The 19,465-nt window shown below is 38.0% G+C and overlaps 1 protein-coding gene across 4 annotated transcripts in view; it reads left to right on the top strand.

Moving 5' to 3' along the window:
- Positions 1–19,465, top strand: part of tenm2b (teneurin transmembrane protein 2b) — a 331,309-nt gene that overhangs the window by 300,269 nt on the left and 11,575 nt on the right. For all 4 annotated transcript variants that reach the window (XM_083564505.1, XM_083564502.1, XM_083564503.1 and 1 more), the window contains 10 exons: positions 340–525; positions 3,844–3,990; positions 7,899–8,109; positions 10,895–11,014; positions 11,149–11,410; positions 13,352–13,619; positions 14,953–15,096; positions 17,742–17,994; positions 18,114–18,134; positions 18,614–18,846. In XM_083564505.1, the coding sequence (XP_083420631.1) occupies positions 340–525; positions 3,844–3,990; positions 7,899–8,109; positions 10,895–11,014; positions 11,149–11,410; positions 13,352–13,619; positions 14,953–15,096; positions 17,742–17,994; positions 18,114–18,134; positions 18,614–18,846 (1,845 nt within the window). The remainder of the gene's footprint in view (positions 1–339; positions 526–3,843; positions 3,991–7,898; positions 8,110–10,894; positions 11,015–11,148; positions 11,411–13,351; positions 13,620–14,952; positions 15,097–17,741; positions 17,995–18,113; positions 18,135–18,613; positions 18,847–19,465) is intronic.

Here is a 19,465-nt window from a genome sequence, read left to right as displayed (position 1 = left end):
CTCTATTGCTGTTTTCTTGTGGTTTCTTCTCTACTGCAGTTCTGCATTTTATAATTCTCATTTCTTTTTTTTTGTGGCATTAAGTTTCCTTTTTTTTCTCTACCCTGTTTCCTCTTCCTCTGTATTCCTCCTTCTTCCCTCTTCTTTTTATTGTTCCTGTATATAACTTTATCCGCATCTCTTTGTCCTTTTGTTCCTCATTTAGATCTCTTCTCTTCCTTTTCTTCCCCATTTATTGTCCATCTGTTGCTCGTTCCTCAATTCTTCTGAGATGTATTTTTTCTATTTGTTTCTCTCTGATCTTCCCCTCTTTCTCTCTCTTGCTGCCACCATGTGCAGAGGTGTGTTCTGCAGACTGCGGGAGTCATGGTGTGTGTGTAGGTGGTGTGTGTCACTGTGAAGAGGGCTGGGCAGGTGCTGGATGTGATCAGAGGCTCTGCAACCCGCTGTGTGTGAAACATGGCACCTGTAGAGATGGCAAGTGTCAGTGCGAACAGGGCTGGAACGGCGAGCACTGCACCATTGGTAAATGCATACATGCGCACACACACACACGACACACAGAAAACACACAGGCACCACATGTGTAGACTCTGAGGGCATCGCAGTGTCACTAACAGCAGTCGTATAATGTCGACAGCTGTTGTGATCTATCAGCCTACAGTTTATTCATCACTCAGAGGATTGAATGCGAATGTCTGTAACACTGTCAGCTGCCATGCACAATGATATAAATGCCTCAAGAGCTTTGACATAACATGCAGGTGTATCATAATTACCATCTGTCTACAAGCAGCTTGCTTGTATTCCACTTCTAAAGGGAATGGCCAAGCAATTCTTTTTATTCATTACATTGTTTTTATTCAATAGAGTGGATATTTAATAGTGCAATTTTGTCTTGAAGGGAAAAAAAAACGTCTTGTTGTACCATGACTTGTTGTGCCAGAGGCCATGCCCATGCTTTCATGACTGTGACTGATAAAGACTATGGCCACACCTTCTTAATTGCGACTGACTGTCACATTAAACATTTCTTCTTCACGAAGTCTGGCAATCACATAAGCCATGGCAGTTTTAAAGGCACAGAGGCCACGCCTCCTTTACTGTGACTGACAGACAGAAAGGCCACGCCTCATCCGCTATATCCGGAAGACACAGGGTCCACACCTTCTTCTCTGACATTGACAGAAAAGCCACAGCCCGTTCCCTGGGACTGATAGATACAGAGGCCACGCCTTCTGTTTTGTGACTAGACAGAAAGGCCACATCCCATTCACTAGAACTGACAGATACACAGACCACACCTCCTTCACCTTATCATTCATTTGAACGAGAGGCTTTTGTACCTCTGTTTATTTCATATCTGATGATTTGGCGGCAGCTGGGCTGAGAAATCAGTTCGGTTTTTAGTCATTTGCTAATGACTTATTTAAATTTTGCTCAATAATGATGAAATAATTTATAATTCATAAAGGTCTGTTGTTACAATCCACCATATGTCACAGAATTAGGGCAGATTTGTGTAGATAGCTAATTTTCTGTACTGCATAAGTAAGCGCTTGTTTGTGTGTGCGTGTGCGTGTGTGTGTGTGTGTGTGTGTGTGTGTGTGTGTGTGTGTGTGTGTGTGTGTGTGCGCACAAGAAGAAAGAATACACCTTGTGCTAGTCTAGTTAAGATTCTGCAGTACAACTACAGGGTAAATTTGCTGGAATACTAATAACAGCGAAACACAGGTGGAATACTAATTGGCTGCTCTGTGGTTGAACACTGTGTGTGTGTGTGTGTGTGTGTGTGTGTGTGTGTGTGTGTGTGTGTGTGTGTGAGTGTGCTATTCTCATGTTTAAAGACAGTAAATTCTCAAGTATCTCAAGTGCTCTAGCGCCTACTAATACGCTTCAAATGGTGAAATATGAAGGCTTTACCTGTTTATATCTACAGCATTATATAAGGGGTATAGCTCTTTTATTATACATATACCCTGTTCAGCCAAATATTTATGGACGAATTTAACGGTCGTTCCCGAACTGTGACAAGACATTGGAGTTGTTTAGATTCTGCATGACGATGAATCTGTACACAAAGTTAAATGACAACATGGTGTGTAAACGTTGTGGTGGAAAAATCTCAAGTGACTGACACAACATCAACTGAACATACGAACATATAAAGCATACTTTGTTTTACAGATACAATACAATACAATACAATACAATAGTGTTGTGTAGTATAGTATAGTTTAGTAAGCTCAACATTATAAACACCTGCCTAATATTGTGTTGGACCCCTTTTGCTGCCAAAACAGTTCTGACCCATCGAACTTTAACAGCATTAACTTCTTCAGTAGTTTGAGCTACAGGAGAACATCTGTTGGATCGGACCCCGCGGACCAGCCTTCGCTTCCAACGTGCATCAATGAGCCTCGGCCACTTGTGACCCCGTCGCTGGTTCACCACTGTTTCTTCCTTGGAACACTTTTTATAGATTCTGACTAATGCAGACCAGGAACATCCCACAAGAGCTGCAGTTTTGGAGATGCTCTGACCCAGTCGTCTAGACGTCACTATTTGGCCCTTGTGAAACTCGCTCAAATCCTTACGCTCGCCCATTTTTCCTGCTTCTAAAACGTCAACTTTTAGAACAAAATGTTCACTTGCTGCCTATTAAACAACACCCACTAACAGGTGCCATGAGAACGTATAGCACAGTGTAGTATACTATAGCATAGTTCCATATAGTTTAATATAGAGTTATGTTGTATAGTATAGTAGAGTTTAGTTTAGCATAATATAGTATAGTATAGTTTATAGCAGGGGGGCCCAATACTTCGATCGTGATCTACCGGTTCATTGTGAGGTATTGTGGGGATCGCATGGCATGAAAAAATAGATATTTATTTATGCATTTTTATAGTAGGTAGATCATTTTGACTTGGCCATTTTATAAATAGCTCGCATGCTGAAAAAGTGTGTGCACCCCTGGTTTGGAGATTATAGTATATTAGAGTTTAGTTTAGTATAATATAGTACAGTGTAGTATATTATTTCCTGAATCTGAAAAAGAAAGGTTTTTTAAGTGACAGGTCTTTCGTATTACACTTTTTACATTCGTCAGTAATTAGGAATTAATTTCCTGGGGGGAAATGAGAGAATATTTGAAATAAAATCACTGTGTGATCTGTACAATTAAATTAAGAAGAGCAACACACTCACACATCTTGGGTGGGTGCCAAACAGCAGTTGGAGCAGTGATGGCACCGATTTGTTATTTTAATCATTTAACGCACCGTCAACCAATCTATTAATATTATGGTCATATAGCTCCTTTGTGACAGTTACACAGGAAATTATTCAAACATGATAGTAATGAGGGAATGACATTTCATCTTTTTTTATTTTTTGCTTCATCAGTAAATGTTCAGTATTTTGCCGGTTGCCACATTAATTTCCCTGAGCTCAGAGTGCTAAGATGAGCTGAGTTAAGAAGTGAAACTGAAAAGGTGAAAATGCACAAATCTGATTGGCTAATCCTGGTGATGTTAAAGAGAAGTTTATCTCTATGTATATATTGATACGTTTACATTTTTGTGCGTTTTGCAAACCATTCATGAATATATCAAAAGAATATTTAATGTTCTGTACAATTCATGTGTTTGCTGCATTGTCTATGGGACACCAGATGTAATGTGCTACAACTAGATCAAATAAAATGTAAAATCTGATATATCTCTCTCTCTCTCTCTCTCTCTCTCTCTCTCTCTCTCTCTCTCTCTCTCTCTCTCTCTCTCTCTCTCTCTCTCTCTCTCTCTCTCTCTCTCTCTCTCTCTCTCTCTTTGTCTCCTACAGATGGGTGTCCAGGCCTATGCAACGGTAACGGCCAGTGCATTATGGGTCAGAACAGCTGGCACTGTGAATGCCACACGGGCTGGCGGGGGACAGGCTGCAGCGTTGCCATGGAGATTTCCTGCAACGACAACAAAGACAACGAAGGAGGTGAGAATCAATTCCAGTCCACAATTAAGACGTAACCCGGAGAAACGCTCGAATCATACGGCGAGGTAGGTTCCTGTGAAGGAATTCGATGAGGGTTTTATAGCATACACATTCAGCCATGACATGGATTCCAGACGTCAAATTGAAAACTTATTTCGCAGACACGAGGTGTGTAATATAGAAAATAGCGCGATGCAATGAAATCAATACAGGCACTCCTCATAAAATTCACCTCATAATGCACCCTGTTGAAAATCTCCTTTATGAATAAGGCACAATGTTGCACTCGGGAAGCTGGAGCACACCGCTGCATCTTTAGATGGGATGAAATCTGTGTGATTGCATGGCTTCAGCTCACCTTTCCCAAGAGAGCGTATTACACTGCCCATCTCTATTCCACCTCCAGTGCACTGCCATCAACAGTTTGGATGAATCAAAGTCCTTTCCTGTCCTGTGTCATTATACTCAGATTAAAAGAAGGCTAGAAGCTTATTATATTAGTAATAAAGCACCTGAGCTGCCTGTTGTAGAAAGATGTTTTTAAAAAAAATAGTTTCCAAAGTCCTTTTATAACACAGCGATCTACCAACCATTTTATTTGATCGTTTATTAACATAATAATTATGCATACAATGTTTACATAATGACGCTTTTTTATGCAATTATAGTTTATGAAACATCCATGAAATTGTTTGTGTTATCTATATATTACATTATAGCAGCTTTAAACAGTAGTTTCCTTTCTGCACTAGTGAAAAAAGAAAGTCTATGACCTGAAGACATTTTTCTGAAAGCTGGAGATGCTGAAGATGTTATATAAATAATATATATATATATATATATATATATATATATATATATATATATATATATATATATATATATATATATATATAAATAAATGTTAAAAGTCTGACTACATTAGCCATGTTTCTTTTTTATTATCTGTGCATTACTAGACTTAAATTATATAAGCGGCTGCCATTCCAGTCTCCGTCAATTGTTACTATAGAAATGATACCGTTTTAGAACAGACACATCAACTTGTGCCATGGGTTTCTACAATTTCTGACCAATCAGAATCAAGCATCTGACATCTGTGTGTAATACGAATACATATAATATGAGTTCACACTACAGTAACCTTCTAGGACTTTTTTGTAAAGGTGTAAACACCTTTAATACCAAGAAAAGAATAAGGCCAGGAGCTCTTAAAAGAATAAAAGAATATTCTAAAGACATTTTGTAATCTATTCATTGGTACTAATCTGAAGTATTTATTCACTCACCTTCAGTATGAGATCGATTCTGGTCAAGGTTATAGTGGATTCTGAGCAGATACCAAGTAACTTCGAGCATGACATTTACACCTTGGCAGATTTAACATAGTCGGTCTATATGCTGGCTTTATTGGTGGGGAAAAAAAGACACATTTTGCATATTATGTTCTGATATTTAATCATTTAATTTGTCATTTAAATGAATTTTTGGAAAATTAATTGTTTCAATTCATTTATTCATTTTGATTATCTCTTAGGGGTGTCAAAAATTATAATACTACTAATAATAAAAAATTATAATACTACTAATAATAAAAAAAAAAAATAATATTTATTATTTTATATATATATATATATATATATATATATATATATATATATATATATATATATATATATATATATATATATATATATTCCGTTTCTGTCTTAACTGCTTAATTGACTATTATATATTGTCCACGTCTTTATATTTCAACTTGTTTTGAAATAAACTCGGTTTTTGGGTATGCCTTACATCCCCATCATTATTATTAGCACCATTACTCTTTGCTCTGATTTACATTTCCATCAAATTATACTAGGGGAGCTCAATTTTAATTGCCATTCACAGATTCACAGAAACCGAAGCTCCCTTGAGCCTGTCTACAATTTAGCCCCTGGGTTGCGTGAAGAGATTAAACAGTTTGTCCTTCAATACATTTCTCCTTTCTTTCACACTTTCTCTGTCTGCCTCATTCTGTGTGTCTCTCGCTCTCTCTCTTTCAGTCACAAGCACACATGCTTCCTTTCTTCTCATTCTCCGTTTGCTTTTTCCTGCTACAGGGGAGTTACTTCAGAGAAAGCATGCGGATCAGAGACAGTTGAGTCAGAAAGTACAAAGCCGAGTAAAAAGTCGTTGGCACTGAGTGTTTGTTGCGTGTTACAGACAGATGGGACTGGTGTATTTGGGGAATGGTGCTTAAAACGAGTACGTACATACAGAGCGAGAGAGAGCTAGACAGAGAGAGAGAGAGAATAAAAGGGTATAAAAGAGGAGAAGCCCCTCCGGATTGTGTGTGTGATGTTCTCTATGTCTTTGATGTAAATTTGATAGAAATGATTAAAAAAGACGATCAGAGGAAGAGTGTGTGAAAAAAGAGGCTAAACCCAGGACAGACAGAAAGAAAAAATCTGAGCTAGATCATCATTAAGCATAGACGTCTTCTCAAGACCGTCTGCTGATCTAATTACAGACGTAGGCGCAAGTATTCTTATTTGAGTTATGATTTGTTTAGCAGACTTATTATCGTGTTATTCGGTTGTTTTATTTCACATTGAAGCAGTTCAGTCTCTAAAATAAAGAAAATCTCAATACAGTGAGCTTAAATGATAAAATGGTGCTCCCTTGCCACTTTAATAGGAACAGTTGTACTCCTGATCAGCCAATCAGGTGTAGCACGGTGATTAAAATTGGGTTTGGGGCCAAAAGTGCTATATTATGTATAGTATTTCAGAAAGTGACAATTTTGGGGGATTTTCAGAACCAACAAAAAACCTATAGTGAGTTATCAGAAGAAATCAACGGGTCTGGTTTGTGCTGACAAACAGTTACTTAAATAGCTAAGATACTTACTAAGATAACTACATTGTACAAGTATCTTGGTCTCAAAACTCACATCATCCCTTCCTTTCTAATTCTTGTTTATATATATTATGTTATATATGTTATTAAAATGAACAAGTTAATAACACGTTTAAAACATTTACAAGAACATTTTGTTTTCATGCTTTGTGTTGAAAGTGGTTTCACTAATAATAAACATACATTTGCATAAAGCATCAATATTTGTCCATGCACATGTTGATTAGAGTATTAAAAAGTATTAAATTAACATTAAGAACAGATAAAAATGTTTGATTAAGTTGCGATTAATTGTTATTAAATATTTGACTCAATTGACAGCCCTAATATATATATATATATATATATATATATATATATATTTATTTTCTTATTATTATATTATATTATATTACTTATTATATATATTATATATTCTTATATTTTTTTTAGACTTTTATACTTTCTCATACTTTTATAGTTTCATACTTTGTATTTGTATTTATTTTATTACTTTATATTCTATTTTAATTACATGTTAGACAGTCGTAAAAAGCATTTCACTACACGTCACACTCTGTACGGACATGAATGAATGTGTATGTGAGAAATAAAAGTTCATTTCATTTCATTTGGTTTGCTATTATAATGTGACAGAAGACTAATAGTCGGTTCCACTCTTGTCATCCAAGAACAGGAACCTGACACTACTGTGGACAGCAGTTTCCACACACTAGACAGTTAAAAAATTGGAAGAAAGGATGGTCTTTGGTCACAAGTTAAAACATTCATGACTGGGGGAATTTTTGGGCTTTAAAGCGGCATAGAAATGTTATAACAGTTTCCTTATGGAAAACCCTTAAACTCTATAAAAAGATTTGTGTTTAGTGGTGGGAGATTATACACATTAATCTGTTTCCTATTATTAATCCTCCATATTTGCAATCGGTGCTAATAATTTGGGATCTGACTTTGTATTATTTTCGCAACATACCATTAAGATGTGTTGTATTTCCTCCTTAAAGATGGTTTGGTTGACTGCATGGATCCAGACTGCTGCGCTCAGAGCCTTTGCCTGAGCAATCCGCTGTGTCGTGGGTCACGTGACCCTCTTCAGATTATTCAGCAAAGCCAATCGTCCGGGAAGCAAGTCAGCTCTTTCTTTGACCGAATCAAGGTGCTGGTGGGAAGAGACAGTACTCACATCATACAAGGAAGTAACCCTTTCAATGCCAGGTAACTTACCATTCTTTTTATACTGTACGATAAGCACACAATCGTTATAGGTGAGAACTGTATTCGTATTGATTTGAGAGGGATTGTGGAATAACGAGATTTTTTCATCAGTTTAAGTGTCTGGACATGAGAGATTAAAGCGTCTTAAAGCATAGTTACGCTGAAATAAAAAGAACAGGACACTGTCTTTCATCACCCACCCACAAGTCAGGCACTAATGACAACAATTTACCATGACCATGAAGAAATCAAGGTCAGCCGTGGGACCTAAAACATCACATCACAAACAAGATGACAGATTCTCAGAGGCTAATTAAAAAAACAAACAAACTAAATAAACAGTCTAGTCACTCGTTGGAGATTCACCAACACGCTACTATTTCCTTTTATCTTCTTTATTTTCCTCTTTCGACAGCAAATCCGTGACCAAATCCTGCCGTCTTCTTCATTCTAAAGTGCTTCACTTCAACAGATTTCAATCATATTAATATTCCAGAATCCCAAACATACAAATATGTTTTTATGATAATCTAGCTTTCAGGTACATTGCAGAAATAGCACTGCTGGTTTTTTTTGCTTATTTTTTATCACATACATTTCCATTGCTTTGTGTGGCGCAGACACGTTTTAGCAGTGTGAAATGAATTTGATGGGTCCACACACACAGGATGTTTTCAACATTTGTGCAACAAAGAACAGTGGGAGAGCAGTTGGCATGTTTTTATTGCTTCAGAGAAGCACACAAAAGCACGCTGAAGCCATAGAGCCAGTGCTTTGGCATATCTTCAGTTAAATATTATCACTTCAATTCGTGATCTGGACGTATTTGGATGTATTAATCACTCTATAATCCTAAAATCCTGAATTTGCCCGTGTTCTTTTATTTCCAACATGTATTTCGAGCAAAGACCTGGGAAGTTTTGTTTACCTATCACAGCTCGACTCAAATGAAACTCATAATAATGTCACTGGTCAACATTAAACTCCACTCTCCAGCCGATAATTGGTTCACAATGTGGCAGCCAGGATTCTAACAGTCAAGAAATAGAGCTCTCATTACTCAACATATTAGCATCTACTTTGGCTGCGTGTGATTTTAAAATCTTGTTTTACATCTACAAGACACCTTTTTCACATGAACAGCCTAAAGATACTTAAGGTTGGTGTAGATGGTTTCACATACAAACCATAAAGATGGCTTTGGACTACAATTGAACAGTTTTACATTCAAATATCCACCAATGAGCAGCTGAAAAATGATAAAACTATACTGAATGAATAAATATCCAGGGGTATACAGATACAGACAGGATCCTTAATATCTCACTATATTGTTCACCGTCCTTGTTGTTCTGATAAAACCAATCATGCTTTTTTTCTGTGGTCGATCCTAAACAGTATTTAACGGTCAATCTTCCTTTAAGACTTTTTTGAAGAATTTTTTTTATTTTAGCTTTTAAATAGGTTTATTTTCTAGTGGTTAAAATAGGTAAATGTATAATCAGGTTTGCTAAATTTTTGTAGACACCCTTGTCCAGAGTGACTTGCAGTTACTTTATTTATACAACGCCACAGGTGAGGGTTAAGGGTCCATGCCTGAAGGCTCAGCAGTGGCAGCTTGGTGGTGCTAGGATTTGAACTTACAACCTTCTAATTAGGAGTCTGACACCTTATGGGACTGAACTACCACTACCAATGCGATTCAATGTTCGATGATCACTATTCTTGCTTGTATTATATATTTGAACTTAGCTTGGTATGTTTTCATCATGTTTTCTTTGATTAAAAAGGTTTTTTAGGGTCAAATTTGTACAAATAAAGCAACTGGCTAGTAAGTCTTACAGTCTAAAATCTTCCTTCCATTCAGTCAAAAGACAGAAGGATTCTCTCAAAATTCAGAAGTCCCTAAGGGATTTGCATTCTTCTACCGAGTTTTCTCCTATCCTTTACTCCTCTCTATTTTTACTTCTAATTCTTTTATTGTCTGCTGAAGTCTATTTACAGGAGATTTATAGGGTGTGAAAAGCACTATCTAGAGGTATTTATTTCTGGCATAATAAGAATCACTAACTGTTTTACTAACACACAAAAATAAATGCAACATGGAAAGAAAAGATTAGCCGTAATCTAAATCAAATCTGTTTACTTGAAAGGCTGTAAATGAAAGGCTGCATGACTCTACAGTCTGAGCTTGAAAGAAATCAGCCCCAGCCTTGCTTCTTCATGGCATTCTGTCTCTTTTTAGTTTGATTTTCCACAAAAGTCCAAAATAATCCATGTTAAGACATTAAATAAGAGCAAATCAGGGGAGGTAGCTCAGTGGTTAAGGCTCTGGGTTACCGATGATAAGGGCGGGGTTTCGGGGGGTTTGAGGTGCCACTCTTGGGCCCTTGAGCAAGGCCCTTAACCCTCTGTGCTCATGTGTATCATGGCTGACCCTGCGCTCTGACCCTGCGCTCTGAGCAAGCTGGGATATGCGAAGAAAGTATTTCGCTGTGCTGTAATGTATATGTGACAAAAAAAGGCTCTTCTATTGTCTAAATCTAATAAAAACTGATGTCTTTCGTATGTTTGAAAGAGACACGAGTCACATGAGCTTAGCCATGCAATTTATACCACAGAATTTAATCCACTGTGACTTACTATTATGTGACACTGGTGGCTTTCTAGTTTCAGGATTCAAACTCTCGTCCTTTAGTAAACTGACTTTAGACTTCTGACTGAGCATGTAGCTGATAAATATTCCTTTTTTTCTTTGTTTTTGTCTCGGCGATGGTATACGTAGCCTGGCGTCTCTGATTCGTGGCCAGGTCTTGACATCTGATGGGACTCCTCTGGTGGGCGTCAACGTGAGTTTTGTGAACTACCCACATTACGGTTACACCATGACTCGTCAGGATGGCATGTAAGTGTTCATACTTATCAGTCGCATCGTTCAAACTGTATAGAAAAACTGGCGTAGAGTGGATTCATGTCATACAGGATATATTTTGTTCATGCACAGATGAAGAAATGCATTTCTTTTCCCCGTGTGTTCAGGTTTGACCTGGTGGCTAACGGCGGCGCATCTCTGACCCTGCGCTTCGAGCGAGCACCCTTTCTGAAACAGGAGCGCACCGTGTGGCTACCATGGAACCGCTTCTACGCCATGGACACTCTGGTCATGAAGACGCAGGACATCGTCATCCCAAGCTGTGATCTGAGCAGCTTCGTTAGACCTGATCCTGTGCTCGTGGCCTCCCCTCTGTCCTCTTTCTTCAGCTCTAATCCTACAGAAAAGCACATTATACCAGAAAGCCAGGTATACACACAGACTTGCTTTACATATCTTAGTACTAGCAGTGAAGAAGGCTATTCAGGAACAGCATGATCATGGTGTGGAATTCAAGCTGATCACAATTATTAGTTATTAAACATATTATTATTTATTAATCATCTATTACATTACACATTTTTATGTTTATGGATAGAGATGTAGATATAGCTACGAAAGATTTGACTGTGACTTTCAGACATTTGTGAAACCCTACGTTTTTCATCATTTGACACATGCATATTCATTTTCTTTATATGCAACAAACTAGGTAATAAACTGTATATATTTATAAACATATACATTTCATATGTTACATATTAGTTTCAATCACAAATACTCCCTTAGCATGAATAACAACTTTGCACACTCTTGGCATGCAGACAGTTCAAACATTCAGCTGAAATACTTTCATTCCTGTTGTAAAACTTGCCAAAATGTTCTTAACTAGTATTCCAGTGGTGGACCAAGTACACAAATCATGTACTTGAGTTAAAGTAGAGAGTGAAGGTCAAAGTAAAAGTAAAAGTGCTTCCTTTAAACTTTCACTTAAATAAAAGTACAAATGTGTTTGCCTTCAAATGTACTTAAGTATCCAAAGTACTATGATTTATTATAACGTTATTATAACTATAATGTTCCTATTATCATTTTTGTGAAAAGTCTTAACTCAGTTTATGTAAACAAAAAAAAAAGACCCGCAAGTGTGCGCTCGACCCTGATTGGTGGTTTGCTGTGTGTTTGACCAGTAAAATGTTTACCCACTCATAAATAAGAAGGAACAAATAATTTCGTAAAACGTATTTGAGTAAAAAGTCTAATATTTGACTTTAAAATGTAGTGAAGACTCTTCCCAAATGGAAATACTTTAGTAATTACATGAAAAGTACATTAACGAATTAAATTTACTTTGTTACTCTCAACTACTAGAATATTATTTCTGACCTTGAGATCCACTTCTTCCCAGAGCATGTTATTAGAATTTTGGTGCAATGACTGGGCAGATTGTCCGATGATGGATAACACTCCAGCTGACTGTTTGTTCTCTAAACAACTGTTACAGAGCTTGGACATATGCTTCGGTTCATTGTCTTGTTGTATGGTGAAGTTGTTTCCAGTTATCTGCAGTCCAAATGGAATTGTGTGGTGTTGAAGTACGGAATGGCCGCCATGTTGGTTTAGTCATTTTTTTATTTACCTGGAAAGAATAGGTATTGACAAGCATTGGACATATGTGCACTATAAAATCTAACATACTGTCTGTTTGTGGTAGCTTAGTGATTAGGGTGCTGGGTTACTGATCGGAAAGTTGGGGGTTCAACCCCAGTATTGCCAAAGCTGCCACTTTTGGGCCCTTGAGCAAGGCCCTTAACCCTCTGTTCTCCAGGGATGCTGTATCATCTCTGACCCCAGCTTCTGAGCAAGCTGGGATATGCGAAGAACAAATTTCACTGTGCTGTAATGTATGTGACAAATAAAGGCTTTTCTATTCTTATACATTCAATATGTTTTGTTTGTTCCACAGCAAAAAAAATCTAAATTTTTCTAAGTCAGTAAAACCAGACAAAAAAAAATAAATCTCTAACCAAATGGAAACTGAATTTTAAATGAAACCTGAAAATAAAATAATGAGTGGAGCCTGGGGCTTTAAAACAGTTTGCCTGAAGGACAATAATATGCAGTAGCTTGGTAAAAACTAAGACAACAATGACTCATAGCAGTGTAAAAGAGCAGCAGTTCCCTGGAGCGTCTCTTTAATCACCTGTAACCTTCTCTGCCTTTGTGTAGTATTTTTTTTTCCTGCTTTGTAGCACTGCACAATATTCTTTATTTCTTTAACATATTTAGGGTATTATATGAATAAGGGCTAAATTAGTATGATATAGATGATGTTGGTTTTTTTTTAAATCTCTCTCTCTCTCTTCTTAGGTTCTTCATGAACAAGTGGAGATCCCAGGCACCAGTCTGAACCTGTGCTATCTGAGCTCTAGGACATCGGGATATCATGCAATGCTTAAAGTGACCATGACCACCGCCCTGGTGCCCGTGAGCCTGGCCAAGGTGCATCTGACAGTGGCCATGGAGGGACATTTGTTCCAGAAGTGGTTCCATGCCTCACCCAACCTGGCCTACACATACATCTGGGACAAGACAGATGCCTACAGACAAAGAGTGGATGGCCTGGCTGAGGCTGTGGGTGAGTCCTTCTAGAGTGCCATCTTATTCTTCCAGATCTAATAGCATTTAAACAAAAGAACTCGTTATATTTGTTTTTCTAGCATGAATTTGGTCCAGATAACTGATCCCTGATGAGTTTGTCTGACAGTCTACTCCTGAGTTTTGGTTTCTAATAACATAATTGTTTGAGCTGGCCATGTTATAATGGCATATGTAGCTTTGAAATTGCCTTCTGAATAAATGCACTGAGGAAGGATTTCACACAAAAGCAACTACATTTCAAACCTTTCCTTTTTTAAAGGCTTTACTTAAGCTGTAGATCAGCATCAAGTTCACGGGCTTCTTTTACAAGTCGGAAAAGCCCAGTGAAGAGTTTATTAGGTAGTGATTTCCAGAATAAAGGCAGAAAGTTGCTTGTTCGCAGTAGGTTTTTGGAGACAGTATGACTAAAAGCAAACTGGTATGTGGTGGTTTAGTGGTTCAGATATTAAGCTTCTGTTAACTGTCACCTGCTCAGTTGTATGAAAAAGGGCATAGGATAAAAACTTTCTTTCGGCTTCTCCCATTAGGGGTCGCCACAGCGGATCATCCGTATTTATGATCCGCATATTCGATTTGGCACATGTTTTTACGCTGGATGCCCTTCCTAACGCAACCCTCCCCATTATCCGAGCTTGGGACCGGCACTAAGAGTGCACTGGATTGTGCAACCCTAATGGCTGGGTTTGGTTCCCTGACCGCTGTTCGAACCCGGGCCGCAGCGGTGAGAGCGCCGCAGACCAAGGGCATAGGATAACAGCTGTAAATGTAAACATCAAGACAATAGAATTTTATGTATTTTATGTATGTTTGTTTGACTAAGCCCCATATTTCGTAACTTAGTCTTTAATATTTTTTATTATACAATACCGTTTTATTACACAATATGGAAATATCTCGATCAAATCATAACCCTAACACAAAATAAACAATTCTTGTGAAAATGCATGCAAACATAAACGTTAACAAATGAAAATCTGTATATATATTTTTTTTTTTAATGTGGAACATAAGCATTTTCTTGCTGTAGATTGACAGCCGGTTTGTAACTATAGTGACTCAACCAGTGTAATTCCCTTAACCACACATCACTTAATATGGAGACTTACACTCAGCTAATAAGGCCTACTGGACCTATGTTGTTCTCTTCAAATTAGTTGAAGCAATAAGTTGTCTAGTCCCTGGTCAGCAATGAAATTAAATTAAACTATAAAGTGTGCGTGTTCATGTGTGTACTTATTTCTTTCTCTGTATGTCTCCTCTCTCTCTCTCTTTTTCTCTCTCTCTCTCTATCTCTCTCTCTCTTTCTCTAGTGTCTGTTGGATATGAGTTTGAGACATGTCCTACTCAGATCCTGTGGGAGAAGAGAACAGCAGTACTGCAGGGTTATGAGCTCACCCCATTAAGCCTGGGTGGCTGGTCACTGGACAAACATCACACACTCAATAGTCGCCATGGTGAGCCAATACACACGCATACAATTTCACCTATAAAAGATCTCCGGACAAAAACATTATTCGCAGCCATGAGTAGAAATGGAGTAGACATGTCTTACTCGACAATGCAACAAGCTTGTATGAAGCTCTGTAACTTTGTGCTCTGGGTTTAAGCAAAACACAGCATTTACAGTCCTGTGTTCCAGGAAGGTGATTGTAGATCTGTAGGTGAAGACCAAATCTGTGTGTGACTTGAATGAATTACAAATATAATTCGTTATTGTACTTAAGTAGCATTTTTTTTGCGAAATCAGTTGTTCCTTTTTATTTATGAGCGGATAAAAACTGGTCAGATATGCAGCAGTTCAGTTGAACAGCAAGCAGAACATTTAGAGAAGAATAAATGATGGAAGAAAATCACGACTTTAACTTGCAACAACATCCGTGGCCTCATTTACGCGTTTTTTTTTTGTTTTTTTTTAAGAAGTCCTGGGCTCATGATTATTTGTAATAGATATCAGTGTTTGATTTAATAATATCATTTTATTAATAGATCCGTGTGCTGTAAGTAACATTAGAGTCTTTTCACATACACTGAGTTGATTAAGCAAATAGTCTTGTGATAAAAATGATAATAGGAACATTACAGCCTTAATAAATCATAGTACTTTGGATAATTGTGTCAATTTTAAGGCAACTACTTTTGTACTTTTACTCAAGTTTAAAGGGAGTCATATTTTACCTTCTGTATCTCTACTTTTACTCATGTACATGGTTTGTGTACTTTGTCCACCACTGCCCAGAGAGAAGCTATCTGCCTTCTTTCTCATACATGAGCGCAGAGTTTGCCCACGATTGCTTTAAATTGCTATAAAAGAGAGAAAATGACAGCTTGCCAAAGAGCACAGTTGGTTTTTCTCCCTTGGCTGCAAATGGGTCTAACATCATCACGTTTTAGCTCAGCTAATCATTAATTTCCACGACAGACATCTCTCACCCTCTTTTAAATAAACCTTTGCACAAATCCGCTTGGCATGACACATCAATAAGCAACCAAATGTACATCCTGATGACTCTAATGACGCAAACGTTTAAGGTGTTGCTCATCTCATCTATAAAAATGGCTTACGATGCATCAGGAGTGAAAAGCACGCACGTATACGGGTGCTGCTGTTTTTTTTCCCCCGCACGTTTCATCCTCTATGAATATCTGCATGATGAGTAATTAAAATGGCATAATCCTCACATCTCGTTCATAGCGTGAGTGATATATCTAAAGCGACAGCATGTGACGTACACGCTATTTACAACTGCATACTGAATCCGGCAGCATGCACGCTGAGCACTGTTACGTATGACGATGCCGATTATGGAAAGGATGTAAATGATAACGAAATGTTATGATCTGAGATGTTTACATCATCTGCTGATTAGAAAATGGGTTCGGATGATTGGTTAAGGCATTGGAAGGTCACAAGTGTAAAACCCAGCACCACTAAGCGTCCACTGCTGGGCCCTTGAGCAAGGCCCCTAACCCTCAGCTGCTCGAGTGTAAGTCGCTCGGCCAAAATGCCATAAATGTATAATGTAAGATGCGAGTTTGTTGATCTAACGGGCCCGAATTCTGCACACCTGCAGATTATCGAGCGCAAAGTTTTATTACACAACTGGAAAATCTCAAGATGCGCCGCAAACCCATGTGCGCTGTTGCGTTCTCAAGGTGTTTATTCGTGTTCCGTAACATCAGCTCTGACAGTCGTTACAGCTGTGAGGTTTCTAGTAATGTGCTTGGTCTAAAAGTAACAATTGCACAGGGACTTGTGTTGCGGACGCTCGAACAATAAAACATAATTAAAAAAAGAGTGTATAATCATCGATACGTTTTTTTATTAATGGATTTTATCTAAGGAGTCGCCCATATCAGGGGTAAAGCTCTAATATTACATTTATTACATTACGAGCTTTGTGAAAAGTATGCGGTATTTTAGTGGTTAAGGCTTCGGAATCTGGAAGAGGAAGGTCACAAGTTCAAATCACAGCACCACCACCAAGCTGCTACTGCTGGGACCTTGTGCACGGTTCTTAACCCTTAACTGCTCAGTTGTTAGTCGCTCTGGATAAAGGGCATCTGCCAAATGCCGTAAATGGAATTGAAAGTTTCATAGTAACATGACAAATTGTGTTTTATTTTATCGTTTGAACAAGAAAAGAAAGCCCAGTGCAAGGTTTATACTTGCTATAACATATATAATGTAGTTCCTAGGAATGTTCTTTGCTATTAAATGTAACAATGGATCAATAAAAGATATTGCATGTAAAAAAAAAATCGAATCCTTGGCAAACTGAAACACTATGTGGCCTGCTTTTATTGGAAACCTTTGAGGTGGTAACCGCGTCGTCACACCGCTCTGGTTATGTTTTATTGCTTACTTAATAGCGAAGATATTTCTGATCATTAGCTGTGATCAGGTTATTTCTTGTATCGTGAAAAAAGATATGGACGACGAAGACCGGTGAATCGGTTTGAATATATTTGCTGAAATGCATTTTTATGCAACACAGAATTTCCAAATGCCGTTTGTGTATAAAAAAAAAAAAAAAAGGATCCCATGCTTATTTTAAATGCTAATGAACGCATGCTGTTTTTCTTCATTCGGGTCTCTTAGGTATTCTTTATAAGGGTTCCGGGGAGAACGTGTTCATATCTGAGCAGCAACCCCCAGTCATCAGCAGCATTATGGGAAATGGGCGGCGGCGTAGCATCTCCTGCCCCAGTTGCAGCGGCCTGGCCGAGGGCAACAAGCTGCTAGCGCCCGTGGCCATGGCATGTGACGGAGAAGGCAACCTGTACGTGGGAGACCTAAATTTTGTCAGGAGGGTGTACCCTTCCCTCAACACCACGGCCATTCTGGAGCTGCGGTAAGACATACATACATTATAGTGTTTTTTCAAGAAAGAAATATACAAACTGTTTCATTTCTAACTTTTAATGAGTCTCTTTTTTTGCTCCTTTTTGTGTTTGTGATACAACATTGAAGAAATAAAGATCTGAGACACAGGTAAGTGACATAGTGTATGGCCTCGCATACAGTACCGATTAGAGAGAAGCAGAGGTTATAATTAAAACACTGGCCCTTTTTATGATCCAGATAAAGCGTATACAAAAGCTTTGGAATGAAGTAAATGCTTTTCATAGGAACCTTGTACGTTACAATACTGAGGGTATTTATGTAATTATTTCCATATTGTAGGTCGAATGAAACATTTTCATCACAAACCTTGTACCTTTTTAATACTGAAAAGTTTCTAACGGCAAGGAATTTCACGTCTTTTTTCACTCTATTAATCCCCCTGTTCTTCTTGCACTTTCTCTCCATTTTGCACTCGTATCAAAGTGATGCCTTTTTTATAGCTTATTTTAGAAGTCTCATTACTCTGCTCAGATGAGCTTTTAACATTTTATCATGCTCACCAAGGTGATGATGCTCTTGGCCCAAGACTATTAAGACGAATTCCTTCGTTTCCCGTATTTCCATAGCAACAGCCCGAGCCATAAGTACTACCTGGCAGTGGATCCAGTCTCTGGAGCTCTGTTCCTGTCAGACACGAACTCCAGACAGATCTACCGTGTGCGCTCGCTGAGCGGTGTCCGCCCACTCCTGGATAACGCTCAGGTGGTGGCGGGCACGGGCGAGCAATGTGTTCCCTTCGACGACGCACGATGTGGGGATGGGGGCAAAGCCGTAGAGGCCACGCTGATGAGCCCCAGAGGTGAGCTCTACTCTCTGTTCAACTCACTTCAAATCTTTGCAAATGAGGACAGAAAGGAAAATGTGTAGATATCAGAAGTTTTTTTTTTAATTAGGAATTGTTCTTTCCATTCACTGATTCGCTCAGGGGAAATAGAAAAGTCTTACTTTTTAGTAGACTTTTTTATCTTGATTGAATTCCCCATGACAAAGTTTTGTAATATAATTCTATAAAATAAATACCATTTGAATAGCATTTGTTAGGTGGGCTGTAAGAACAGTTGCTGAATTCTGGGGGAAAAAACAAATTTGACCACAATTTACTTTTATATATGATTTTTTTTTTTAAGTGAGATTTTCTGTTCGCCTGTGAATGTTTATTGATTATTTATTCGCTTTTTTGTTTTGAAAACGCACACAACTTATTTTTTGGTCCAAAATGCTAAATATTTAATCTGCGCCTTATAGTTTCCTGCCATTTTATTAAATGTAATATAATTTGTGACTTTGAGGTACCTGGGTGGTTTGTGGTACAACAACATTGTTGCAAAAGAACTGATCCAGAACCGTCGGCACATAATCCATCAACGGCTTCATCCAGAACTCTGGCTTCGCTCTGAGAAGTTCCTATGGATCACCAC

The sequence above is a fragment of the Silurus aristotelis genome (genome assembly GCF_946808225.1).
Source record: "Silurus aristotelis genome assembly, chromosome: 16".
Classification (NCBI taxonomy): domain Eukaryota; kingdom Metazoa; phylum Chordata; class Actinopteri; order Siluriformes; family Siluridae; genus Silurus; species Silurus aristotelis.
The sequence above is the reverse complement of the archived record's forward strand: the minus strand, read 5'-3'. Positions and strand labels throughout refer to the sequence as shown.